Source organism: Sminthopsis crassicaudata, chromosome 3, assembly GCF_048593235.1.
Source record: "Sminthopsis crassicaudata isolate SCR6 chromosome 3, ASM4859323v1, whole genome shotgun sequence".
Classification (NCBI taxonomy): domain Eukaryota; kingdom Metazoa; phylum Chordata; class Mammalia; order Dasyuromorphia; family Dasyuridae; genus Sminthopsis; species Sminthopsis crassicaudata.
The window spans coordinates 37,072,430-37,100,396 of record NC_133619.1 but is presented as its reverse complement, the minus strand read 5'-3'; the positions used below and the strand labels follow the sequence as shown (position 1 = coordinate 37,100,396).

General features: G+C 36.5%; 1 protein-coding gene across 5 annotated transcripts in view; it reads left to right on the top strand.

Moving 5' to 3' along the window:
* PEX5L (peroxisomal biogenesis factor 5 like) overlaps positions 1–27,967 on the top strand; it is a 260,490-nt gene that overhangs the window by 195,693 nt on the left and 36,830 nt on the right. For all 5 annotated transcript variants that reach the window (XM_074298262.1, XM_074298261.1, XM_074298260.1 and 2 more), the window contains one exon: positions 10,288–10,383. In XM_074298262.1, the coding sequence (XP_074154363.1) occupies positions 10,288–10,383 (96 nt within the window). The remainder of the gene's footprint in view (positions 1–10,287; positions 10,384–27,967) is intronic.

Sequence of the window (27,967 nt, the reverse complement as noted above, 5' to 3'; positions counted from 1 at the left end):
TCCACTCATTTTTTATAATCTCATTTGCTGGGTCTTCATCCATGTCATCCTACTAACTGTGTTTTTCCCGTAGGCTCTATCTATCCAGGACTCTCTTTTCGTTTCTTAATATATTCTATCCTTTAGTAACCTTATCAGTTTTTATGAGTTCAATGATCATCTCTATACAAAAGGTTTTCAGATCTATTTATATATTTATATGGTCTTAGCATCAGTCCACATCACCAACTGCCTATCGAACATTTTGAACTAGATATCCTGGAAGCATCTCAGCCTCGACCTGTCCAAAACAAAACCCATTATAGTCCCTCTCCCCCTTTAACTTACTCCTCTTCTGAACTTATTATTATTCAAAATACTATTCTTCCAGTCATTTAGTTTCAAAATATGTCATTCCTGACTTCTCTCTCTCTCTTGCTTACCCCATAGATCTATCAGTTGACAAATCTCATCCCTTCTTCCTCTACAAAGCCTTTCATGCTTTCTCTTTTCTCCACTCATGCAGCTGCCACACTACTTTAGCCTGTTTTCATCTCTTACCTATTTTATTGCAGTAATTTTCTAATTGTCCTCCCTTGAAACAGGAAGGTGAAACAGGTTCAAATCGAGCCTCGGACACTTACTAGCTGTTTGACACTGGGCAAGTCATTTATGTTTGTTTCAATTTCCTCATCTGTAAAATGGAGCTGATGATAACAGCTTTTTCCCCCCAGACTTGTGAGGATAGAAATTGTCAAATATTTAGCACCAATGCCTGACACATAGTAGATGCTACATATTATTACCCCAATCCATAACCTATTTAACAAGCAAGGATGGGCCTATCTATCTCACCCTCTTAATCAATAAATCCTAATGGCTCCCTATTGCCTATAGAATGAAATCTAAAATCCACTGACATTTAAAACTTCACAGTTTGGCCCCTTCTTTCCTTTTCAATCTCCTGACAGTCTCTTCTCTTCACACACACCGATCCAGCCATACTAGCTAGCTGACAATTTCTTACACACGACACCTTATCCACTTCTTGCTTCTGTTTCTTTGTTCTGGCTTTCTCCAGGTCTGGAAGCTCTCTCTTCACCTCCAATCCTTGACTCTTAGTATCACTATCTTTCTTCATACTAAGTTCAAACAAAGTTTCTTATAGAAGGCTTTTCCTGTTTCCCAGTGCCCCTTCCCAGTTGCTAGTATTATCCCCACCTTTCATTTACCCTGTATTTATCTTATAAGTAGCTTATATTAACATCCATGTTTCTCTCCCATTATAATATAAGCTCATTTGGGCAGGTCCTGTTTCATTTCATTCTGTTTTTTTTTTTTTGCAAGTTGCTTTTGCTTTTTTAAATTATCTTATTTTCAATTCATGGAACAAAATCAGTATTTCTATAACATGTTACAATTAAAAATAAAAACCGTGATGGCTCATGAAATTGTAAATCTACTGTGTACAACTTGCCAATACCTCCAAATACACAACAAAGTTATAATGTAAATTTCTTTTTTTTCCTCTCCCCAGCCCCAGAGATAGTTATCATTAGATACAAACAAATATGTATGTAAAATTATTCTACCCATACTTCTGTTTGTCAGTTCTTTTTCTAGGTTCAGATAAAGGCTTTCTTTATATGTTCTTTCTTTTTAATTTGTATATTTCTAATAATAAAAATAACTTACTTGCTCAAAGTTGTTGTTAAAACAATATTGCCTTTGCCATATGCAATGTTCACTTGTTTTTTCTACTCAATTCACACTTCATTATTTTATAGCAGTCTTTCCATGCCTTTCTAAGATAATTGAACTCATCTTTTCTTATAGTACTGTAGTGCTTGGCACAGTACTGGGCTCATGGTAAGCACTTAATAAATGCTTACTGATTGACTAAATGCTAAGCTTAGTTGTTTCTGTCTGCCAGAAGAGTATGGACAACTGTAAATACCCTTGAAATTTTATCATACTGGCTCAATATCCTATCATAATGATAGCTCTGCAATGAGCCTGTCATCTAGAGATGGGAGCACCTGAAGCTTATGAAATATATACATTAAAAAGCCATTCTGAAGGTGAAGCAGGTTTAAGGGCTCTCAGAGATATCATCAAGACGTATCAAAGAGTAGAAAATTACAAAACTATGGAAAAGATCAGATTCTGTTCTATTGACAGAAAACAAAATGTGAAAAAGAAGACAGTAGCTAGTACTGATCCTCGTGTGTATTTTCTTTCTTTCCAAGCTTTATGAAAATGATTATGAATTATTGAGGGGATTCTTGGTAAAAATTTAAGACAGGGACAGAAAAGCATCACCAGGTGATTTTATACAACAGAACACATCTTGATTGTCACACAATTGAATATGCAAAAAGTCACTGGTTATTTTTGGTGATTCTCAAAAATCATTTTTCTCTATGGAGTAAGAGCTAGCCTTGAAGTCTTTTGTGAATTTAATAGAATCGCACGAGAGTCCATCATGGATGAAACCATAGACATCATTTTGTTCAATCATCCTGAAAAAGAATATCTAGATAGGCTTAAAATAGGAACCATGCTCTCCACTGATGTTCTCCAGTATCAAGGATGCCCTCTGCAAAGTTCAAGAGGGATTCCCTATAGCTTATCATGTTCTCTAGAGATATTTTTTGGCAGATGACATTCTACTGTTTTCATCAAACCCCTAAATTCTTTAAGTTCTCTGATTCTGATCCATGTTCATTTAATCATAGATTGACCTATGATACCCCACAGGAAGTGAAGATGAATGCATGTTGCCCCAGATTATGACATCCAGCTGGATAGGTGACTATTTGTGAAATAAGTCTCTCAGTGCTTTTATCTTGGCGAGGCACTATTGTTAGATGATGAGACGGATCCAAAGGTCAGAGGAAGATGAAACAAAACTAGACCAAATTTGTAATATTGAATAACCCTTTCAATGATTCTCAACTGCTCCCAGCCACAAATATCTATCTTAGGACCAATATTTTCCCAGAAACATATTATGGTTGTAAAACATAGCAGGACTCATCAAAAGGGAAAGTTTTCTTGATTTTCTTTGATTTTGGATACAGCTCCTTTATGTCTTCTCTATTTGATATTAGAAATTGCTCTGTATTCCATTCCATTCCACTTGATGCTTGCAAGGGAACTGAATGCCCTTAGAGGAGAGCTAGACATAAGGCAAAACTGGATGTTCCCAGGGCATGAGTACTCACTAGGGACAACAGAAAGCATATTAATAATGGAGAAGCCAATGGAGAAGAGACTAAGGCAGCATGGAGCAGAGGAGAGATCGCTGGTCTGGCAATCAGGAAAATGGGGATTTAATTCCCACATCAATCATGGATCCATGGCCAGGTCACTTAACTCCTCTATCTCAATTTTCTCACCTCTTAAACAAAGAGGTTGGATACAATGACCTCTAAGGTCCCTTCCAGATTCAATTCCATTATCCAATAACCTTAAAACCCAGGCTGTTTTTTCCTCAATCAACTCTCAAGTAATAAAATAAGTAGCAGTAAAAATAACAAAAATAATAATCATGACTGGCATTTATATAGAACTCTAAAATTTATATAAAGTCCTCTGCATACATTCATAGAATGAAAGTAAAGCTAATTTCATCAATGTTAGCATTATTCTCAAAACGATACAAATAAATGCAAATTTTCTTTTTCTCCTTAAAACAAAATTGAATTTTAAAAATAGAACTAAAGAGCACATAATTCATTCCTAAATTCTAAATTGTCCTTCACTTTCAAATTCTATCTTTAAAGCCACAGAATACCAGAGTTTGAAAGAACCTTCTCCTAGTGTTGATTATTCAATGTTGTTAACATCCCGGAGGAGGGAGGGAAATTCTGCCCTTATTCCTTTGGAGAATTTAATATCTTCACATTCAATTAGCATAATCCAATCAAGAAAATTCTATTTACCTTTTGCCAAGGAGTATCTATCAGTGGGATGACTTTAAAGTCCCAAGTTAAAAGACAAAGTAGGATTTTAAAATGCTGCATCCGACCTTGGAGGACCTAAGTTCACATCCCTGCTCTGTTCTATACTGTCTTTGTGACCTTGAGCAAGATGCTGCTTCCGCTTTGAGGCTCAATTTCATTAACTGCAAAATGAGAAGCTAAATGATCTCTAAGGTCCTTTTCATCTCTTTGTTCTATGAAAAGAACTGTTATAATGGTCTGTGTACATACATATACACATGCAAAATCATATATACAAATATATATGTATTATAACATGTATATGTAACATCCACACATATGTGCATGTTTATTTATTCATTTATTTGTTTGTTTGTGTATACTCCATCATGTTGGCTGCTACAATGTCAGATATCAGGACTAAAACTTGCAATTATGACAGTTGTTGTTGTTTTTCCTGCAACATATCAAGAGATGCAAGTCAAGGCATATTCTAAATTGAAATTTCTATACTAAGCAATAATAATCCAAACATCCCATTACCTCTGTGGCTGTTTCCAGTTTCCCAGACACTTTTTGCTTCTGCTGTAATTAAGCTTTTTTTAAGAATCATATTGGTTAAGAGTAGAATAGATTTCTTTTCCCCATGTGTTCTATTCCCCATTTCCTTCTCGTTCCTGAACAAGCATTTCTGTCTGCACTCATGCTGCTGAGTTGCTGAAAGGTTTCTGAACCTTTCTTTGAGTGCTGAGGCTGGCTTAAAATTGCCTGCATTTGCGTTCAGTATTCAGCTACACATTGAATATTATTTGCTGTATTTTGACTAAAAGAAGAATTCATAAGATCATAGTTTGGGACTTAAAAGGGGCCTTAAAGGCCATCTAACCCAACCTCCTGATTCTTCAGATGAGGAAACTGAGGCTGACAGAAGCAGTAAAATGAGTTGGCCCAAAATTGCATACTTAATAAGTATCTGAATCAAGATTTGAATCCAGATCTTCTAGATTTCAATTCTAACATTTTAATTATTACACTGGGATTTCTTTTTAAAAAAATAGAAAATGTTAGCTAGATACTCCCTATCTTCACAGAATCACAAAACTCCCCTATAGGACTGAAGTTCATAAACTCATCCAATCCATATATTTTCCCTCTGTAACCTTGAAAGCTGTGGCTTGTTTTTGCTTTTTTCTTGCCTGAATAAGCATTGGATATTGTAACTGACAAAAGACTTATTCTCTAATATCAATTGATCAATCCAATTAAATCAATCGATTAAATGTCAGGTACCAAAACATAATGACAAAAGTGACATATCCCCTCCCTTCCACTTTCTATAGTTTACATTCTATAGAGGAAATAACACTTATGTAAGTAGATATGTACAAGGTCAATGTTTGGAGAGAAAATAATGGCAACAGGAAGGATGAGATCAAAGTATATCTAAGGACTTTTTACTTCTCAAACACTAAGCATGCCTCTTAAATAAGAACTGTGCAATCAGAATAAGATTCTAGTCTCATTTATAGTTTCAAGTCAAAAGCAAAACATAAATTGCAATCCCAGCATCTAAGAGACCTCTTCTTCTTGCTAAACAGTGACCTTTCTGTCCTGCAATCTATAATCCAGACTGGTCTTGAAACATTGATGACCTAGGAGCCAGAAACAATAATGAGGCCTTGTTAGCTGTGAGGCTGATCATCTTTCACCCATGAAAAGATACATTAGGCCTGAAAAGTTAGTATATAATATAGTATTTTATTGTACTAAGGTTGCTTTTATAAAATGTTTCAGGACAGCTTATCAGGACTAGTCCCTTTTCAAAGGGACCAATTACCTGGGAGAGGGGACCTGCATGACACATCATTTTTGTTCAATTATTTTCAGTTGTTTTCATCATATCTGAAACTTTGTGATCCCAATTGGAGTTTTCTTGGCAAAGATACTGGAGTGGTTGACCATTTCCTTCTCTAGATGAGGAAACTGAGGCAAACAGAATTAAAAAGACTTGTCCAGGATCACACACAATGTTCCTGAGGTATCACCTCATCCTAATAGTCCCAGAGTTTATCAAACATTTCCCAGTGCTGGGCTTCTCTGAGTACTTTTATATCCCCTCTAATATATTTTTATTATTTCCTTTCTCAGCTATCTTTTCAAACTAGAATCTCATTTTTTGACCTCCTCACAAATTTATGTAGACTCCATATATGCCATTGTACATCTACATGAGTTTAAAAGGATTCTTGTATTTATTTTTACAAAGCCCCTAAAAAGTACATCTGTTACAGAACATAGTGAGTGGCCGGGTTCCAGAGTGCTGAAAACATACTGAAACGATATCCTTGGCATTGATTCCCTTTAAGTTACCAAATGCAATTCCAATTTGGATTATGTGGGTATAGCCCTGAGCAGTTTAGGGAACATCTCTCCCTGGTTCCTCGCCTTCTTATGAAAATTCTAATAAATTTTTGAGATGTCACTTAAAATGCTCTGACATAAGCACTGGAAATAAAAAGCCATTCTCATTAGTCTTAAATTTATGAATAATATGCTAATAAGTAATAATTTATTGCCATGTCATTGGGGAATAAAAATATTGAAAATATGAAGACTATCAAAATTGGACTTCTGGGGGCTATATGACAGTGAGAATAAGATACTGGTCTTGCATTCATGAAGACTCAAATTCAAATCCTGACTTAGATATTGATTAGCCATATTAATTAACCATATAACCCTGGATATTGATTAACCATATAACTCTGAACAAGTCACTTAACTTGTTTGTACCTATTTTCTCATCTCCAAATTCAGGAGATTGACCTCATTTACCATGAGGTCTCTTCCAAATTTATGATCCTTAGACAGCAAAGAAGAGAAATGGTTTTGCTCCATGTCATTTGTTGTTCCATGTGGGGCTCACTGGGGGAAAAGATGCAGTTAGAAATGTTTATAAAATAAGAGCTAAACTGAAGGAAATACTTCAGGCAAATATAAGATATGAGCTTGGCTCAAAGAATAACTCCCAGACTTGATAGGAAACATGATTTCAGTACCAAGTGGCATTATTCTGTTATTTTACTGAATTAACTCAATGAATTTCTCCTTCTTCCTTCTCCTCCTCCTCTACTTCCTCCTACTCCTCTTCTTCCTTCTCTTCACTTCCTCCTCCTTCTTCCTTCCTTCCTGTTCTTCTTTCTTCTTCTTACTTCTCATTAAGGACAGATATCAGATAACAGTGTAGCCTCTATTTCTGAGCGCATCTCCTCAAAATATATTTAATCCATAGGGCAACTAGGTGGTGCGGTGGATAGAACACCAGCCCTGAAGTCAGGAGAACCTGTGTTCAACTCTGGCCTCAGACACCTAACACTTCCTAGCTATGTGACCTTGGGAGAGTCACTTAGTCCCAATTGCCTCAGGAAAAAAAAAAAGATCGATATATGAGTGTGTGTGCATATATATATATATATATATATACATATATGTGTATATATATATATATATATATATATATATATATATATATATATATCCAATTTTATCTTCATGCACATTGTCTCTTTCTAACGTGTTTGTACTTTGGGGAGGAAAAGTATTATGGAAATACTTTTCTGGTATAGTTTTTGATTCTACTATTCTGTTAATGTAAGTGTCCTAAAAGTGATTGGTAAGAAAAACAACACAAATGGAATTAGAATTCTTATGTTACTGAAAATGAGTGCACACACTCCAGAGAACCACTCATGCAGAGGAGTTGTTACATCGGGAAGTAATGTATATAAATTAGAAAGTAAATTAATTGCTTATACATCACTGAAAACTGAAGTGACAAGTAAAGAGGGGGGTCTTGGTGCCTTCTAGGGATTCAGATATTTTTTTTAATCTGATTTAAGGCTAAGAAGCCATTTTTTAAATGTTAATATTATGTCTCTGTATTTGTGCCTACAGGATATAATTTCTAAATAGAAATCATTAACCATGTTTGGAAAGGTTCTGTTGCTTGTATTTCTAAATAAATAAGACAGAAAAGTTCTTCCTTTGGGAAGACCTATGATTCCATTTGGGGAGAGAGTTCTCAGTGAGGAAGCACCCTCTCTTAACCCAGATCAATGCTTGCTCTGCACCTTAGTTTTAAAAAGTGAGGTTCCCTGACCCACCTAACTTTTCATGTACATTCAACATGTGACCTAGGTGGGAACGAAACTCAGCTTTTCATGTCTATCTATTGTGCAACACTGCCTGTCAGAACAAACAATATCCTTCTTGGAGCCCTATTGTTTTCCAGTAGTGTCTATTCCCATCTGGATCCCCTTTCTCTTCTTTCCCTAAAATGATCAAGCATCTACAACTTGCAAAAGAAGCAGCTATATCCCCATTGAGACTTCAGGACTGACCAGTTTAAAATCATTCTTTACCCAGGTACCAAGTAAAGCATTCTGGGTTTCCATTAAAAGGTTTGTTTCTTCAGGCTCTGCAAGCATACGTTCTAAAAGGAATTACAAGTGACTTAATAAAATGAAAGCAACATATGGTCCAACTCTGCAGTTGGTGCTGAGAAGATGGTTTTAAAACCAGGGGTTCTCCAGGCTTCTTAATTCACTATAGCCATAGGGGACATCTGTGTAACCAGATTCTATGCCAAAGGGCTCATTCATCAGAAGTAGAGGAATAAAGCCTTGTTGGCAAGAGGGCATGAAAATAGTATCTTTTCCATGGTGTCTGTGCTTCAAACAACCAAGTTCTTACCCTTATTTATAAAAGGGAAGAGGCAAGAGAGGAGGGGAGGGGGATGGAAGGGTAGAAAGAGGAGGGGAGGGAAGCTCTATATTGAAGTCCTTTTTAATCATCAAAGCTGTCCAAAAAATGGCAAGTTTATGTAAAATCTAGCAAGCCCATTGTCCCTGAAAGTGCTCAGACTAGGATGAATGGAATATTATGAAATATGGGAAAGAATCCTAGATTTGGAGATAGAGGACCTGCCTTTAAGTTCTGATTTTGCTCCATACTAACAATATGTTCTCAAGCAAATCATGCAATTTGGGGGGTCTCAGTTTCTTTGTCTGTAAATTGAGGGGATTGGAGTAAATGACCTCTGAGGTCTTTTGTCCCTCTAATTCCTGAGCTTTGGTCAGAGATATTGAAGAAAAGATTCCTGCTTGGAGACATTGGACTAAATTAATTCTCATGTGACTTTAGGGCGTACAACTATACCCAGAATTCACAGGATTAGAAACAATTCTTCAGAGCTTTCTGGAGACATGTGCATGTAACTGAGTGAAGGTGTTATGCAGTCTGTAAAAATTAACACTGTAGTAGAAATTGTTCTCCTGATTCTAATCATTTCAAAGCCTTGTGCCTACCTCCTGACAGAGAGACAATGGACTCAATCTTTAGAAAAAGACACGTTTTTGGACATGGCTAATGTGGGAATTAATTTTGCTTGATTATGCATATTTATTACATAAATTTACTGGAATCCTCCAGTAGAGGAATGGTGTGGGAGAGAGAAAGAAATAAATGCTTTGTAATTGAAAATTTAACATTTGATTTTAAGAAGAAACACATCAGCTAGGATTAATGTGTCTATCTAGGCATAGCCTATTAACTTCTGCTCTCCCTCTGCAAAGATCAGATTCTAAGGGAATGGGATGAGGTCCATTAGATAGTTGCTTCTGGGAAGAAGCAGGGGAAGTTCAGAGCCTGCCCTGCTGTGTAGGGGAAAAGGAATCCAGGAGAAGGAAAACATCTAGGAAGAAAGGAGAGGAGGGAGAGAGGATAAAGCATTTATTAAGCCTTTACTGTTTACTAAGCACTATGCTAAGTGCTAGAAATACCAAAAGAGCTTCTCAGAGAGCTAACATTCTACCCAAAAGAGACAACACCTAAAAGGGAACTAAAAAATGGGAGGTCCAAGAGAAAAGGGAAGGTGGGAAGCTGATCCAGTTTCAGTCAAAATAAGGCATCTTGCCATATATCAGAGACATCCAAATCAGAATCTGGGCAATTCCAGTGGGAGGGGGTTGAAGAGGATGAACTAGGATGATCTGCAATAGCAGGAGGTGATGTAGAGTCATGAGCACAAGGTGTCTGGAGAGAAATATGGACATCAGATCTCCACCTTGGCCAAATCTTTGATCTTCCACAAGCTCACTCTGCTATCAAGCATATCCTGGCCCATAAGCAGCTCTCTACCTCCCATGGAAAGGGATCATCTGCCCTGTGGGAAATATTCTAGTTGCTAAGTAGTAAACAGTAGGTGCCTCTTGAATTCTGTTGGAGACCAAATAGAGTGAAATTAGGAGTCAGGAGCTGTGACTCATTTTATTACAATGTCATTGTTTTGGGCTTATTTTAGGCTCGACTGACCAAAGAACAGCGCTGGGGAAGTGCATTACTTTCCAGAAACCACTCCTTAGAAGAAGAATTTGAAAGGGCAAAAGCAGCAGTGGAGGTAAGTTTTTTTTTTGTTTGTTTTTTGGTTTTTTTTTAACAAGTATAATTTCCTGTTTTATATTTTTTCTAACATTTAAGTTCAAAACCCAAACCCTTTATATATAGGAAACAGACCATCCTTCCTTCAATGGCTCAGGAACTTATTGATATGAGGATTCTCTCCAACGGCTCAAGGAGCAACCCACCCATATGTTGTCCTTTTATATAGTTCTTAGCTACTAATCCATATCTCTCTGTAAATCTTCCTCCAAATCCTGCATCTTAGCCTGGGGACCATGGATAGATTTCAGAGCATCTAGGCAAATATCAGAGAAAAAATTACATCTTTGTTTTCCCTGACCTTTAATTGAAATTTGGCATTTCCTTCAATTGCTTAAAAATGCTTATTATGTGAAAGGATTTCTAGGCTTCATCAGACCAGAGTCTGGGACACCAAAAACAGGAAGAAACCTGCTATAAGTCTTCAACTGGGAGTCAATCAATATTCTAGAAGACCCACCTCTTATTCTCTTGCTATTGCATGGAGAGTGCCATAGAATACAGGTGATCCAAAAATGATCCCTCTCATTCTCTCTTTCTATATGACCTGCCCTTATAACTACAGAAAACAATAATGGTTTTTTCAACTTCATTCTGTCATGTATTTAGGGCACTTTGGGAATAAGACTGGGCAACTAGATGGTACAATAAGTAGAGCACTGTGCTTGGAATCAAGCTCAGTTTACCTAAAAAGTCTGTCAGAAAAAGTTTATTTATCTAAGGGATGTATGCAATTATGATTTGGTTTAACTAAGTTTCTCCAACTTTTATGACACATATAGGAAATATAGGAAGGAAGTATAGGATAATATATATAGCTTCTCTTTAAAGTTTTTGACCTAAGATGAATGTAGATGATTGTAAGGTGTAAATTGATTATTCCCCTGTCATTCTGATTTATTTTTCCTATAAGAAAGTTTGTTAAAATCCTAAATGAGAATTCAGGTTTTTTTCTCTGAGGTTTGAATTCTATGCTGGAACACAATAATAAAAGCTCAGTTTTTAGCACCATAATTTCTGCATTGTGGTAAATATTTTTGGCAACAGATACTCACCCACTACATGAACTCAGAGAGTAGACATTTCTCCCATAACAAATTTGACAGTAGAAAAGATATTTCTCCCTTACGAGCCTCAATGGGCTCAGTAGTATAGAATATAAATCTGTTGAGAGCAAAAATTGGTTCATGTTTATCTTTCTATCTATAGTATCTAGCACAATGTCTGACACATAGCAAATCTCTATAATTGTTTGATGATTGATTGATTGATAGTTGGGATGCTTTTCACCAAACTGACTTTTCCAGGTACTCCCTGGAAATATGCAAAGCTACCGCATGACATCATTAATTGAATCATGTGAGTGATCAAACATGAAAAACCCACTTAAAAATGAAATATGGTCAAATGGGGAGGGAGGAAAATGTTCTTTTGGGTTCAGACTCCAGAGTGATACTGATCAGTACCTGAATTTGTGAGTCAATTTATGTTTGGAGTGCATATGCTTCAGCAAAGTATGAACTAAGGAGGACCTCTCCTTCATTATTGATCCAAGATCTTGAATGCCATAATTATCTTGGGAATGCAGCTCATTTCAAGGGCTATCTTGCCATCAGAGATTGGACAAAATGATGGCCTCAATTCATTCTCTCTGTAACATTGCACTTGAGACACAATCAAATCACCATTTGCCATTTAGCCCTGCTTATATTCTTGCCATTCTGAGTGATAGTTCCATCATCATGTCTAATCAGTCCTAAGAAGCTCAACAAGAGCACTAATTCATCTTCTTAAAGTACAGTCCCCCCAATTTTCTTTTTTTAATCCTGATTTCTTTTTCCTTTTTTTTTTTTTTTTATAAAATAGTGCAATTGGGTTTAGTACTCTTGAGAGTGGATGAGCTCAGCCAAGTCCCATCATCTGACTGTTCACATTTCCTGAGCCCGCAGCAATGATCCTCAATTTCGCTTATACATAAATTTGCCAGACCCAGGGGTTAGCTAACATTGACCTCCTGCTGGGTTCAGAACACTGTGTCAGGAAGCCTACAAAAGAAAAGAAGATACAGTCTTTGACTAGCTTTTGTGATGCTTATAATCTAGATGACAAAACATTCATGAAAAGACAATCAGTTACCAACAAAATAACAGAGTACAGACAAAAAGAACATAGAATGCTAGGGTGGGAGGGAACCTTAGAGATCCCCTAATCCAATAAGTGCAGGAATAGACACAGTGCAAAGGCATGAAGAGTAGAACTGGTCTTGGGGGATGGCGAATTCCATCATAAATAAATTAACTTGGTTGGAACAAAGATTGCTTTGAGAAATAAAAAGAGATGCTGCTAGTGGGGTAGAGAGATCACATCTAGAGCTCTGATCTAGAGCTTCAGGAGTGATCAGATTGAGCCCCATCATTTTACAGATGATGACCCTTTTTTCTGAGATCTGGGAAGAAAGTGACTCACCCAGGATCACTTGGTTAGTATTGCCATAGGTGAGACTTTTAAATTTATAAATCAAGAGATCATAGGTTTTTAACTAAAAAGGACCTTGAAGGACATCAAGACCCTTCATTTTATGTCTGAGGAACCTGAGGCCCAGAAAGATTATACAGATATATAAAAATCAGAATTAGAATCCATATTCCCCTGATTCCTAGTCCAGTGCAGTGTTCCCTGTTTCATTCAGAGGAAGAGTTAGTTGGATGGAGATTGTGAATGAAGACTTAAAAAGAGAATAAAGTTATAAACTTAACAAAAAAACCATCATGTGCACAGTAGAGATATATAACTTCTCTTTTTCAGCTCTCTTCTGCATGAGGAAATGTTGAATCTGTTTAATGGGAAGCTCTGAATAAAAATAAATTAAATTTTTAAACACTGATAGGCTGTAACCAAGGCTAGACTTGGATAAAAATCTATCTTACCAAGGTATATTCAGTTCCCTAGTGAGTGAGTTCATGATGAAGTATTAAAGAATATATGTCAAAACCTTAGGAATTCATGCCAAACTGTGTAGCAAAGAGGAGACATGTTGCATAATAAAGGGAATTTTAAAAGATATTGCAAAAAAGAAAATTGCCCAGTGGAAACAAACTTGCCTCATGACATGTCACAAGATTATTCTAGAAAAGAGTGGACTTGAGACTGAAGGCCCAAGCATTTTATTAGTTGCTTTATTTTCCCTGAAAATAGGTTTTTCAGAAAGAGAGAGGTTGTGTGGGTCCACGGGATTTTAATGATTAGTTAAGCAAACTTGACTTTCCCTCTCAGTACTAAGGAGCTTATTTATATACCTTGAGTACAGAGGGGAAAGGCCCCTTGGAGCCTGCCTTTCCTCCCTTTTCCAACACTCAGCTCATACCAGTAGCCTCAGTACTTTGTCAGCTACTAAATTTCTTTTCCTAGAAAAGGGGAGATATTGGATGGTTCACCCATGGAATTGCAACCTTAGAAACCCCTTAAGTTGCCTCCAGAAAACAAAAATAGAGGCTATTTTCCCTTCCTTAATCTGGAAGACAATAGACTTGAATGAGTTGTACTCACATATACACATTCACATATATCCACATGCATGCACAGAGATATGAACATACATTTGCAATGTACATATATGTACACAAATTCTTCACAATCAAATATATGGTCACCATAGAGTATGAATTGATCTTGGAATCAGGACGATTTGAATATAAATTCCATAAAAATCACAGAATCTCCAAGATGGAAGGAATTTCAGAGACCTTCTAGTCCAACCTAAAAATAGAAGTACCTCTTAGCCAATGAGTGGTCATGTAGCCTTTGTTTAATGATCTCTAAAGGTCATTTTGCTACTGGCCTTTGCAAGCTGTGCTAAGCACTTTATAAATATTATCTCATGTAACCCTCACAACAGACCTAAAATGGGGTATCACCAGTATTGTTATCCCAATTTTATAGCTGGGGAAACTGAGGCTGAGCAAGGTTCATTTTGTTTCATTTTTTTGGCTTCGCATCCCCTACATCAGAGATGTTAAACATATTCGTGACACTCCTGAGCATCATTTGAACCAAATTTAAAATGTTATTGGATAATAGATTCACCAAAATAAATTAAAATGCAATAAAATATAGATAATATTACATTTTAAAATTGTCAGTGTGTGAGATCCTTATGTATAGAGGAATGGCTCTTATTCCTATTTAAGTTTGACACCACTGCCCTCCATAGTAGGCTCTTTAATTAATTGGATTGGTTGATTTATAGAGAGGTAAAGCTAGCCAGGATTTGAAGTAGGTTTCAAACTCAAATCTTTCTAATCCCCAACTCAGAGCTTCAGGCACTATATTAATCTTCCTCCTGAGGTAGCCTTGCCCTCTTTGGAAGAGCTAAGAAAAATTTTGCTCCTTTCACCAAACCTGTATTTGCTCTCTTTTCTACTTCTGACCATTTCTGAGACAGTGATTCTGAACAAGTCATTTAAATTCTCTCCATTTCAATTTTCCCACCCACAAACATGGGGTTGTAACAGTAGCATCTACCACTTAGGGTTGTTGTGAGACTCAAGGGAAATAGTCATTCCCATGAGCACTCTGTAAACCTCAAAGCATTATGTCAATGCTACTTATCACTGTGCTAATATTAATTTTGCCTGTGCAAGGAAGCTTTGTGTATATTGACCAATTACAACTGCAAATTGTATAATCACTATCTCTTTCTCTTTATCTACTTTCTTAATGGAAACTACATGAGTTAGGAGCTTCCTGAGAGTTAGATTAGTTTTGTTTTTTGTCTTGGTATCAGAAGGGCAGAAGATCAAAGATGTAAAATGGAAAAGACCCTAGAAGCTATGGAGTCTGGCCATGGAGAGGTCAGGAAAACTTAGCTGATTTGCCCAGTGGTGCATGAGTTATAATTGGCAATGATAGGATTCAAACTCAGGGATTATTACCTTACTTCTTTCTATTGTATCATTGGGCTTAGAATACCATTTGACATATAGCAGTATGAATTAATACATGGTGCATGAATAAATGAGGGTATCATTGGAACATCCCTTTATATCCCTTTAAAACATGCTATGCATTGATAGGGTTCAAATTCAGGGATTATGACTGTACCTCTTTCTATTGTATCACAGTTCCTCCTGGGCTTAGTATACCATCTGACATATAGCAATATAAATAAATGCATAGTGCATGGATAAGTGAAGATATTATTGTAACCATGGAGGAAATGTTTATTGCTTTTATATCCCCTTAAAACAACCTGTGCATTATGCAGTAATTTCTAGAGATTACTATAGAAAAAAAATCAATCTACAAACATATATCAAGTACTTACTATGTGCTATGTGCTAAGCACTTAATATGCAAAAAAAATAGTCTTTGCCTTCAAGGAGTTTACTTTATAATGAGTTAAAGAGCCCACATATGATATATGTGTGTATATCTGTCTGAATGTATGTATGTATGTGTATGTATATGTGTATGAAGATGCATATATGTAACACACATTTAGAGAAGATACAAGGTAATTGTAAAGGAGAAATAATTGGCAAGTGGGAGCTTGAGAAAGGTAGCATTTGAATTGAGATTTTAAAGAAACCAGGGGTTAAAGGGGAAGGGGTGTTGAAGAAGAGTATTCTAGGGATGGGGAACAGCCATTTCAAAGGCCCTGAGTTGAGAGGTGAAAATTCTTAGCTGAGGAGCAGCAAAGAAGCCAATGGGACTAGCCATCAGAATACATGGAAGGGAGTAACATGAAAGAAGGAAAAGATAGGAAAGGACCAAATCATGAAGAGCTGAACAAAATAGTTTGTATTTGCTTCTAAAGGATATGAAGAGCTGCTAGCTTGATTAGATCAGACCTGTTCTTTAGGAAAATCACTGTGGTGACTGAAGGGAGGATAGAACGAAATGAGGAAAAGCTAGAGGCAGAGAGACCTATTAGGAAGCTGAATCCGGTGAGAGGAGATGAGTGTCTGAATGAGAGTAGAAGGAAAGGGAGCTTACATGAGTGCTATGAAAAAAATAAATGATGAGATTTCACAATAAATTGAGTATATGGAAATTGTATGAAATGAGTATATGGGATAAATGCAAACCCTGGGGGGCTGGGAAAATGATAGTACTCTGAATGGTATGAGGGTTCTGCAGAGTGCAGGGTTGGAGGAAGGGGCAAAATAATTAGTTCTGTTTGGGAAATGTTGAGTTCGTAATGACCATTGGAGCTCCTATTCCAGTTGTCCAAGAGTTTGTTGGTAATATTAGACAGAATCTCTAAAGAAAGATTGGGCAACTGGGAGCAATTTGACACTTGAAACCCTCAGAGCTGATGAGATCACCATGAGTACAGAAAAGAAAGGAAAGAGGTCCAGCATCAAGCTAGTGAAACAGCCCTCTAGGGAATATACTTGGTAGACCTGAGAATAATTGTCATAGGGAGAGCCACAGTCTTGACAGGTCCATGGCTGCTGCTATATATGTTTTATGTATTTTAATTAATGTTTTAATTATTGCACTTGTCCCCTGGGACAGTTTTGCCCTAGGCTGCAAGTTTAAAAATTAAATAACTAACTGAATAAACAACAGAGTAAGAAAATAAACAGGACCCACATTGGCAGAAGAAAAGGCAATGTCTCTCTTGTGACAGGACCCTAAAAGTCACACTGATATTTCAGAGGTGGTGTTAGGGGTACAACTTGAACATACTTGAACAAGAATTCTATTGCTGACAAATGGTCATCCAGCCTTTGTTTGAAAACCCTCTGGGTCAGAAAACCCATTATATTCCAAGACTCACCTTCCACAGTACCCTTAATGTTAGTACCTTCTCTCTACTGATTTTCCCCAATTTACCCTAAATATAACTTGTTTGTATACAAGTATTGATATAGTGGTGCTCTCATTAGGCTGTGGCACTGGAACCCAAAAAAACCAAAGTGAAACAGTTTCTGTCCTTAAAAAACTTAATATGGGGGGAAGGGGAGAGCTGCTGTAAAATTTGTGCACAGCTGAAGCAAGTATTTAAATCCCTATATCCATAAAATCACGTCCAGATTGTGAAGATCACTAGTGATAGGTATTTGCATGTGTGTATATACTTATATGTATATTACATGATACATACATGTGTATGTATGTGAGTATCTGTGTATAGATTTGGATAGCATTTTCAAACTATGATCCAGAGGCTGGTCACCATCTGTTATTCATTCACTTTAAAGGAGGAAAGCAGGAAATAAGCATTTATATAACTCCTAGTATATGCCTGGTACTATATACTAAATATTTAATAGATATTATCTCCATTGATCCTCACAACTTTGAGAGATAGGTGCTATTATTATCTTCATTTTTATAGTTGAGCAAATTGAGGCAAACAGAAATTTAAAAATTCAGAAAGAGTTATACTGCTAATAATTGACTTCAGGAAGTTTCCATGCAGGAATTTCCCCATAAAAATGAAATTATGGTCAAAACCAACAAAATAATAGTATTTATATGTGTGTATGTATGCCAAAAAAACAAACAAACATTGTTAAGGGTAATAGGCATTTTCACATTGTTGTGATGCCTACACCAAAATGAAATTGAAACATTTAAAATTTGTGATGTATTTTTTGGCCAATCATTCTAGCTCCCAGAGCCTCAGTTTCCTCATCTGTAAAATGAAAGAGGGGAGTTAAAATAAATGGCCTCTAAGGTCCCTTCCTATGTTTTTGTTTGGGATACCTAAGACCTACCAGATGTAGTCTCAAAGAACAAGCAACAACAGTTCAAGAAACCCAGCAATAAAGGGGAACATTTTCTTTCTAGACAAAGGTTTAGTTTTCCCCTTAATTCATTTTTGTAGTATCTGACTCTAAGTGTGATAGACGCCATGAATACACCAGATAGATTGGAATGAAGTTGAAAATGACTCTAGACCTACAATCCTTAATCTTGGATTAACTAAGAAATTGCTGACTTGGGAGGCCGCCTACCCAGAAGATTATCTCTTCCTCCCATCCTCAGCCTATTTCACATTTCCTTTCTTAGAAAATTTCACCTCTTTCAAGTAGGAGGAAGGGATTAATGGATTGAAAGCCTGTTACCTGCTAAATGTATTACACAAAATCGTCTTTAAGTCATATTTAATATCCCAAAAAGAACAATCTTTTTCCCCTTCAAGAAAATTAGAAAAGTCCCTTTGGGCAAAGAATAAAGTCACTGGGTGAATATTTAAATTTAACCCTTTTCAGATCCCTATTAGCTAAGGCTTGAAAAAATCATCTAAATCAATATATCTCTCAGTGAAGAAACACTTTTTAAATTACTGAAAAGATGCAATGAGATAAAATGTTTTGCACATCCCTGGGTAACATGATAAAAATGTCTTTGTTCTTACATGAGTAGACTTAGAGCTGTTTCAACTAAATAAAATTTGATTGTGATGGGAATGAGAATCACACCCAAACTCTGTTTTACAGGGATTTGTGGTAAATAAGAGATAAAAGAATAGAGGGCAATTTAAGAGAACAAAAGAAATCAAATGCCTTTTCTTTCAACTTTGGGAATAGCTTTATATTAAATGACTTTATATTTGCTAGTAATATCCTAGAATCTCAGACTCTTCAAGTGGAAGGGACCTCAGTGTCCACCAAGACCAACCCAATTTGAACAAGTAGTCTTTCTCTAGCATGACAAGAAATCATTCAGTCTTTGTTTGAAGCCTTTCTTGAGGACTACTATAATGTAATAATGTCATAGCACTGATGAAAGGATATGATATGGCTGTTCAGAGTCCAATAATGGCCACCAAATGTTTCAAAAGATTTCTTAAACTGTCACAGGATTATAGGGATTTAAAACACGAAGAGTTCATAGAAGTCATTTGGTCCAATCTTTTCTTTACAAATGAGGAAACAAAAGACCGGAAAATTTTAAATGATCTGCCCCAAATCATACAACTCATAAGTGTCAATGTTGTAATTTGAACTCATGCCCTCTTTCTTTAAATTCAATATTCTTTCCACTGAACCATAATGTTAAATGTTAGAATTATTGCATTATTGCTTGATTTTCTAGGACGGGGGTGGATAAAAAAATCAAATCTAGTCAAGTTAAGGATCTTGTGACCATAAAAAAATAAGATCAAGAATAGAGGGAGCTTGTCCTGCATAACCCACCAAGTCTGGCCATGTAGGGTATTGTCCATGGAATGGTCAGTCAAACTTTTCCACCATCATCAGGATGAATGCCCACCAGGCAATATCAGAATCTCATGGAGATACCAAACACTCAAAAACTAGTGCTTTCTCTCCCTTGTCCCTACTCTGAAACACACGATTATGACATTAACTCGGTACCAAGGAATCCCAGCATGATGTCCATACTTCATGAACAGTCAAAGGCATGGGTCCTAAAGAAGTCTTCAATCTCAAACCACCAGAAGGTTCATTCAGCCATTCTTTTTTATCCAGTTCAAAATTTATTAAGTGCCTGCTATGTGTAAAGCTAGCAGGGACACCAATGCTCTTTAGAAGGAAAAAATAGCATCTTAGAATGATGCCATAACAGCAGAATCCTTAACATCATGGATAACCATGAGCAGTATCATTCTCACAGATTTAGGGACTTCAGAATCAGCTCATGGACCAACTTTGTCCCTTATTTGCTGTGAGATTGCAGACATCTTTCAGTATGATAGTTTCAAGGATAATTATGTAGGACTTAGAGGTCGGGTTTCTATTTACATTTGATATCAGTGCTAATGTGATCTCTGCTGTATTCTAGCCTGTAGCCCAAAGCATGATCCATCCATGAAATGCACAGCAGGTAGATTTAGAGTAGTTGGAGAAGGATCTGGGCACAGGCTGCAGCTAAGAAAGCAAATAGGGAATCGAGTGGCCAGATGCAGCTTGAAGATACCCAAAGGAGGTAGTAGAAGATTGAAGGAGGAGGTAGGAGATCTCAAAGACAAATCTCACCTATGTCAGTTTTGCCTAAGGCTGGCCTGAAGTGTCTGTCCTATTTTTAACAATCTCTGGGGAACACAATTCAAAAACTTTTCTATCTCAGCTACATTAATGTCTCTCAACGGTTACTACCTGAATATGGTGGTGGGGTTTTTCTTCCTGATAGCGAATCTTTTTAAATTCTTACTGTAGAAAGTAAAAATCTTTTCTTCTTGCTTGGTGATGAGGAGGAAAAAAAATCAAATATTTGTCTTCTGCTAAATATTCTTTCCCATACTTAAGACACCCCTTCAACTTTCTTTTCTATAAACTAAATAATCTCATTCCTTAATTCTTTCCTCAAAACTCCTATTTTTTTGAGGTTTCATGATAGAAAAAAAATGTTTTTCTATTCCTGAGCTATGTCCTAGTAGAGAACATATTTTCTTGCCAAAAACATATCTAGTACTAAGAACTCATGATGTAATGGAAGGGATACTAGATGCAGAGGAACTGGGTTCAGATCCAACCTCAGCCATTTAGATCATATGTGACTCTAAACAATTAAACTCAATGAACATTTATGAAATGCCTAATATTTGCTGATTATAGAAAATAAAGACAAAAATTAAAAGCACCCCATGTTTTCTAGGAATTTAGAATCAGGTGGGAGACACAATATGGAAACAGGAAGTACAAGATAATCCAGGAATGGCTAAACCTATGTAAAAACATGGAGTCAGAAGATAAAATGGTGGATCAGGCTGAACTAGGCATCTTTCAGGGGAGTTTATGAGAATTTAGTATGTAATAACCAATTGGAAATAGCTTATAAAGGGCTTTAAATGTCAAGCTGCATTTTATTCTAGAGGCAGTAGGGAGTCACCAAAGTTTACTGAGCAGAAGAGTAACGTAGTTAAATCTGTGCTGTAAAAATATCAGTTTGGTAGATTACAGAATTTTAGAGCTAGAGCTGGAAAGGCATCAGGAGCCATCTGTTCTACTTCCCCCATCACTACCATTTTACAGATAAGGAAACGGAGGTGTTTTTTTTTCCCAGAGCCAGTGCTCCTGCCATGAACCACATTGCTTGTGTCAGACCTGAATTAAGAGTGTTTGTGTTACAAGCAAACAGGAAAAAAAGAGATGAAAAAGATATGTATGCAGCTCTGATATAAAAAAATTGGTTTTAGCAGCACTGAAATACTGCAAAATTATTCCAGTTCACCTAACCTTTCCAAAGTTAATAAATAAAGTGGCTGCAGCAGGATCCCTGAGATTTTCAAAGAAATTGGTATGTTTTGGATAATTCATTGAATTGTGTTGATGGCAAAGAATCTATTACAGCAGTTGAACTGCACTTTTCTGTCAGTGTTTTTTTCCCTGCTGCTCTGACATATCAATAGCTTCTCTGGGGGAGCAGTTACATTTCTGAAGCTTTGACATTATCCAGAAAGACTTCTCATTTCTAAAGGAATGAGTTCTGAGCTCTACAGGAGAGGGAATTAATGGTTTATTGAACTAAACTCCAACCTAGGAATGAGGAACCACAAATTCCATTCCTATCTCTGCCTCTGATCTGTGGCTTATCTGTGATCAAAAACCAAGAACCCCTGAAAGGAACCTTTGACTTCATCAATCACAAACCCTCATTGGACAGATAAAGGAATGGAAATCCAGAGAAGTTAAAGCAGTATCTGGCATACAGAAGGTGCTTAATAAATGCTTATTGCACTTTTGGTTAATAGATATTTAGTGGTAGACTCCAAACTAGAATCCAAGGATTCTGATTCCTAATTAATTTAATGCAATCAAACAGAAATAAGTGAATGAATGATGAAGGAATCAATTTAATTCAACTCCACAAACATTTCTATGGCATATATTATGCTCTCAGAATACAAAAACAAAAGAGAGATAATTCTTGCCCTCAAAGAGCTTATATTCTGTTAGAGAAAAACATGTATAAGATTAAGTAAATATAAGACATATACAAAACCAGTCAATACAGAGGAATTACAAGGAGTACTGACAGCTGGGGGGAATCCAAAGAGACCTGAAAGAGAAAGGGAAACTTGTACAAAGGCATGAAAGTGGGTGACAGAGAATGAGAAACAGCAGGAAGACTAATTTAGTCAGAATATAGAATTTGTAAGGGAAAGCAATATATGAGTAGCCTGGAAGACTAGACTAGAGTCGTTTGTAAAGTGCTTTAAATATAAAACAGGAATTTATATTCTATCCTAGAAGCAATGACAATCCCATTGTAGCTTTTTCTTTCCTTTCTTTCTTTCTTTTTTTTCTAGAAAAAAAAAAAAGGATTTTCTTTTTGGCCCAGGATCATACAACTAGTAAATGTTAAGTGTCTGAGTTCTCATTTGAAATCAGATCTTCCTGACTTCCGGTTTAATGTTCCATCCACTGCACCATCCAACTGCTCCTCAGAGTAGCTTCTTAAATAAGGGAGAGGCATGGTTAAATATTCAATTTACAAAACTGATTAAGCACCTATGGGCTAGGTACTTTGTTAATTCAGAATGAATGCAACAGTCCAGGAACCTTCTAGATATAACAATGGTTCACTTGAGATGCTAGACTGTCTGCTGCTACTTGGCTATTATTGGTAGTAACAAAAAATAAATGAGGAAAGAAAGAAAATAGGAATAAATGAATCCTCCTGCTTTTATTCATTTTAGAAACATTTAGAAAATATCTACTAGGTTCCAATTATTATTCTAGATTCTGGGGATTCAAAAAATAACCAAAATAGACCCTGCCCTCAAGAAGATTACAGTCTATATATTTTTTAAAGATGGAAAAGATTTTAGGCCACATCTTTTCCTTTTTGGGAACGGGTGGAGATGGAATGCAGAATCCTTGGAAATCTATAATTGCACAATGACTTAAAAGTCTGACAGAAGGGCCTGAAGGTTTGGAGAAGTTAGGTCACTTGTCCCAGGTCACATAGTTAAATATGGCAGAGGTCAGAGTCAGAGCTAGGACTCTGTGACTTCAAAACTTGCTTACTGTCCCCAGTGATGTACTGGAATATCATTTATTGTATCTTCTAAGGATAATTCCATTCTGAAAAAAAACCTTTCAATCTCATCATTGCATCAGTGAGCTTGCTTAACTCAACCAGATCTTAGTTTGTAAAAGATACTTGAGACCTACAACTCAACACCTAAAAGAAAATAAATTTTGTACATCCAAGAAAGCTTTTCAATTCCCTAAAACATATTCCCAATACATAAATTATCCTGGACTCACATTGTTCTTCGCCTGACTCTCCCTCCAATCAGTTTCCAAGTCTTGTTGATTCTATCACCTCAAATTTCTGATATTTTCTTTCCATTCACACAATTACACACCATACCCTAGGCTTTCATCACACCTGAGTTCCGTTTGGAATTTCTTAGGATTCTCATTTTTCCAGTTGAAAACAAGTTATTTTTTGGTACTTTCTACAGTCCAATTCCTCTTACAGCCCAAAGGAACTGGTTTGAAAGCAAATATAGTATGTTTGCAGTACATTTTCTCTCAATACTTAGTTAAAATGTTGCTGCTATAATTATCCAGGAGAATGACTTTTTAATTATTCAAGTGTCACTACAGTAGAGCTGAGACCCAGTGCTTGACCTTTCCAATTTTCTTAAGTCAGCAATGTTCCTCAGCTTCTAAATATCCTTTTTTAAAAATAATCTTGAGCCTTTGCTGCAAAAGAACAAAAAAAACCCATAATAACTGTCCTTTTAATTGCACAATTTAAACACTATTGTTTGACCCAAGATTTGTGAACACAGAAATAGGAGAAGGAAATCAGCATCTACTTATTTTGCCATTTCCCATTAGTGTATCCAACAATAAGGATTGATATTGGAGAGGGGAGGCAAGAAAAAAGGGAGGAAGGAAGGGAGAGAAAAAAGAAAGGAAAGAAGGAAGGAAGGGAGGAAGGAAGGAAGGAAGGAAAGAAGGAAGGAAGGAAGGAAGGAAGGAAGGAAGGAAGGAAGGAAGGAAGGAAGGAAGGAAGGAAGGAAGGAAGGAAGGAAGGAAGGAAGGAAGGAAGGAAGGAAGGAAGGAAGGAAGGAAGGAAGAAAAAAGGAAGGAAAGAAGGAAGGAAGGAAGGAAGGAAGGAAGGAAGGAAGGAAGGAAGGAAGGAAGGAAGGAAGGAAGGAAGGAAGGAAGGAAGGAAGAAAAAAGGAAGGAAAGAAGGAAGGAAGGAAGGAAGGAAGGAAGGAAGGAAGGAAGGAAGGAAGGAAGGAAGGAAGGAAGGAAGGAAGGAAGGAAGGAAGGAAGGAAGGAAGGAAGGAAAGAAGGAAGGAAGGAAGGAAGGAAGGAAGGAAGGAAGGAAGGAAGGAAGGAAGGAAGGAAGGAAGGAAGGAAGGAAGGAAGGAAGGAAGGAAGGAAGGAAACTAAATATTTGCTTTAAGATTTTCAAGAATGGAGACAGAGAGAGACAAAAAGATACAGAGAGACAGAAAGAAGAGGCAGAGAGAAAAAAAAAAAAACTTGTTTTAAATAAAAAGAGATTGTTTCCAAATAAGTAGTCCTGTGGGTGAATTCTAAAACTTATAGACATTTGTTCATATTTGCCTTGGGTGAAACTGATGCAAATAATAGAAAGGAAGCTGAGATGAGACCTCTACTCCCCCACATTTCTAAGTACTAGACACCTACATCATCTCAAAAAACTAGAAGAGGAATGAAACAGGTTAAAAGTATAAAGGAAACTCTGCTCCATTTTGTCTTTCCGCCCAAAGCAGGCTGGCCTAGAAAGCAGGGGGTTGATTCCTAACTCAAAGAACAAGCACAATTAGAGAATCAGGCAGAGGTGGAGTGATCGAAGGCGTCTTATGATTCATAAAGTTGTGCAGCTCTTAGTGCTGGAGATACAAATATGAAAAAGTATAATTTGTGTACTCAAGCTGCTCTTAGATAAATAGGTCAGATACAAGAGAGTATCTGATGGGGGCAGAGGAGAAATCCAGAAATCATGTTGTAAGTGAATTTGAGGGAGGCAAGATCTTTTTCAGCTGGAGAAATCCTGGTAAGCTCTATCTCCCATCTCAATACATTTCCCCCACGCTTGGTGCTCCTCACCCTTACATCCTTTAGTTTCTGACTTCTTTCAAGAATCAGATCAAATTCTTCCTACTCCTAAAGGATTTTTCCCATTCTTCCAACCATAATAATAATAATAATAATAATAATAATAATAATAATAATAATAATAATAATAATAATAATAATAAGTAATGTTTATGTAGAACTTATTACTCTAAGTACTTTACAATCATTTCATTTGATTGTCACAACAGCCTTGGGAAGTAGGTACTATTATTATTCTCATTTTACAGGCAAACAGGTTCGTGACATGCCCAGGGTTATACAACTAAGGAAGTGTCTGAGGTCATATTTGAACTTAACTGTTCCTGATTCCAAACCCACTACTCTATCCACTGTGTCACTTAACAGTTCTATCCCTTCTCAGAGTTCTTATTACTCTGTATATATTTTATATCTATCTAGTTGTTTACAATGTTGTCTCTCCCCACTTGATTGAAAGCTCCTTGAAGATAGGGACTATTCTTACTTTTTTTAACTGATGGTTGATATAGAGTGGAGATGACATCCATAGGAGCTAAAAACACTGATGAACTGAAACACCCACATTTTACGTAAGTTATCAATAAAAATATTGAAGTCCCTGTAAGTTATGGCTGAAATAGGGCTGGAGAGACAGGCCCAAAATACCAAAGTCACTAAGGAAAACTGGAGAAGGCCTTGGAAGTATTTAATAGATAGAAGAAGTAGGAATCCAGAAAAATCAATATAATCAGAGGACATAAATATCAAAGAAATTGTAGACAAGAGTCAGAGATGCAAAGGTGTGGCTCTTCATATTACAAATAAAAAATTGAGTATTGGTCAACCTGCCATCTGGGGAAGGGAGTGGGGGGAAGGAGGGGAAAAATTGGAACAAAAGGTTTGGCAATTGTCAGTGTTGTAAAATTACATATATATATATATATATATATATATATATATATATATATATATATATATATATATATATATACATACGTATATATGTATATGTATATATGTATATATATACATCTTGTAAATAAAAAGCTATAATTAAAAAATAAGAAAATTGAGACCAAAAAGCAGAAATAATTTGCCTTAAGACATACAGGTTGTAAGTAAAAGACCTGGGATTTAACTGTGACTCAAAAATCTTGGGATGGTTAGGTAGCAACATGGATAGAGCCCTGGATGTGAAGTCAGAAAGACCTGACTTCAAATCCATCCTCAGACATTTACTAGCTATGTGATACTGACCAAGTCACTTAACTTTGCTTGCCTCAGTTTCTCCAACTGTAAAATGAGCTGAAGGAAAAGGCAAACCACTCCAATATCTTTGCCAAAAAAAAAAAAAAAAAAAAAACAACAACAACAACAACAACAACCTCAAGTGGGTTCATAGAGTCATGATAGAAGTACCCAAAATTTTCTATTTTCTACTATTCTATTTTCTGACCAATCTCAGAAAGAATTCCCTGCTGCTGGCCATGGCCGTGGGTTCCTGAGGGGAGCTTTGAAGCAGCCAAGCTCTCCTCCTCAGGGAAGTCATCCTAGAACAGCTGCCACAGCTCTAGGGGGTATCAAGTGGGCTGTTGTCATGGTAGTCTGATGGACACAGTGTACATTCGCTAGCCAGTAATGATTCTTGCCTGCAGTCTCAGACCATATCAACTCAGATGACACATTGAAAGAGAAAGACAAACATCTGTTCAAACATTACCCACATGAAATAAAATGCTTACTTTCCCAAAAATAACTTCAAATGTTCAAAAAGGGTGGAAAGGTTTTTATTCATTTTAAATGGTCCAGAACACTATTTTATTATCAATCAACATTTCTGAATGATTTATTTGTGCTATACATCTTCCCTCTGAGATTATGTTCCCCTTCTACTGCATCTATCTTGTATGTACATAGTTACTTGTATTTTCTCTCCTTCATCAAAATGCTAACCCCTTAAGAGCAGGGATTTTGTCTTTGTATTTGGATCTTCTTGGCAGAGATACTACAGTGGTTTGCTATTTCCTTCCCCAGTTCATTTTACAGATGAGAAAACGAAGGCAAACAAGGTTAAATGACTTGTGTAGGATCACACAATTAGGCAGTGTTGGAAGCAGTATTTGAACTCAGGAAAATGAGTCTTATATTAAGCATTAAAGACATATAGAATAATACCTTTCTTTCAGGAGTACAATAAGGATACAAGAGAAAGGGAGAGACAGAGACAGACATAGAGACAGAGAGTGACAGAGGCATAGAGACACAGACAGAGAGACACAGGCAGAGACACAGAAAGAGACAGAGAAATTAGAAATATACACAGATAATAATAACAAACAATTATATAGCATTTACTATATACCAATTACTGTGCTAAGGATGAATCAGAGAGGGAAGGAATTAGTGAAAAGGATTCATTAGAAGGCTGTTGCCAAAATACTAATGAGAGGTCATAAGGATCTTAAGTAGCACATGCTGTGTGAATGGAGAGAGAGAGAGAGAAAGAGAGAGAGAGAGAGAGAGAGAGAGAGAGAG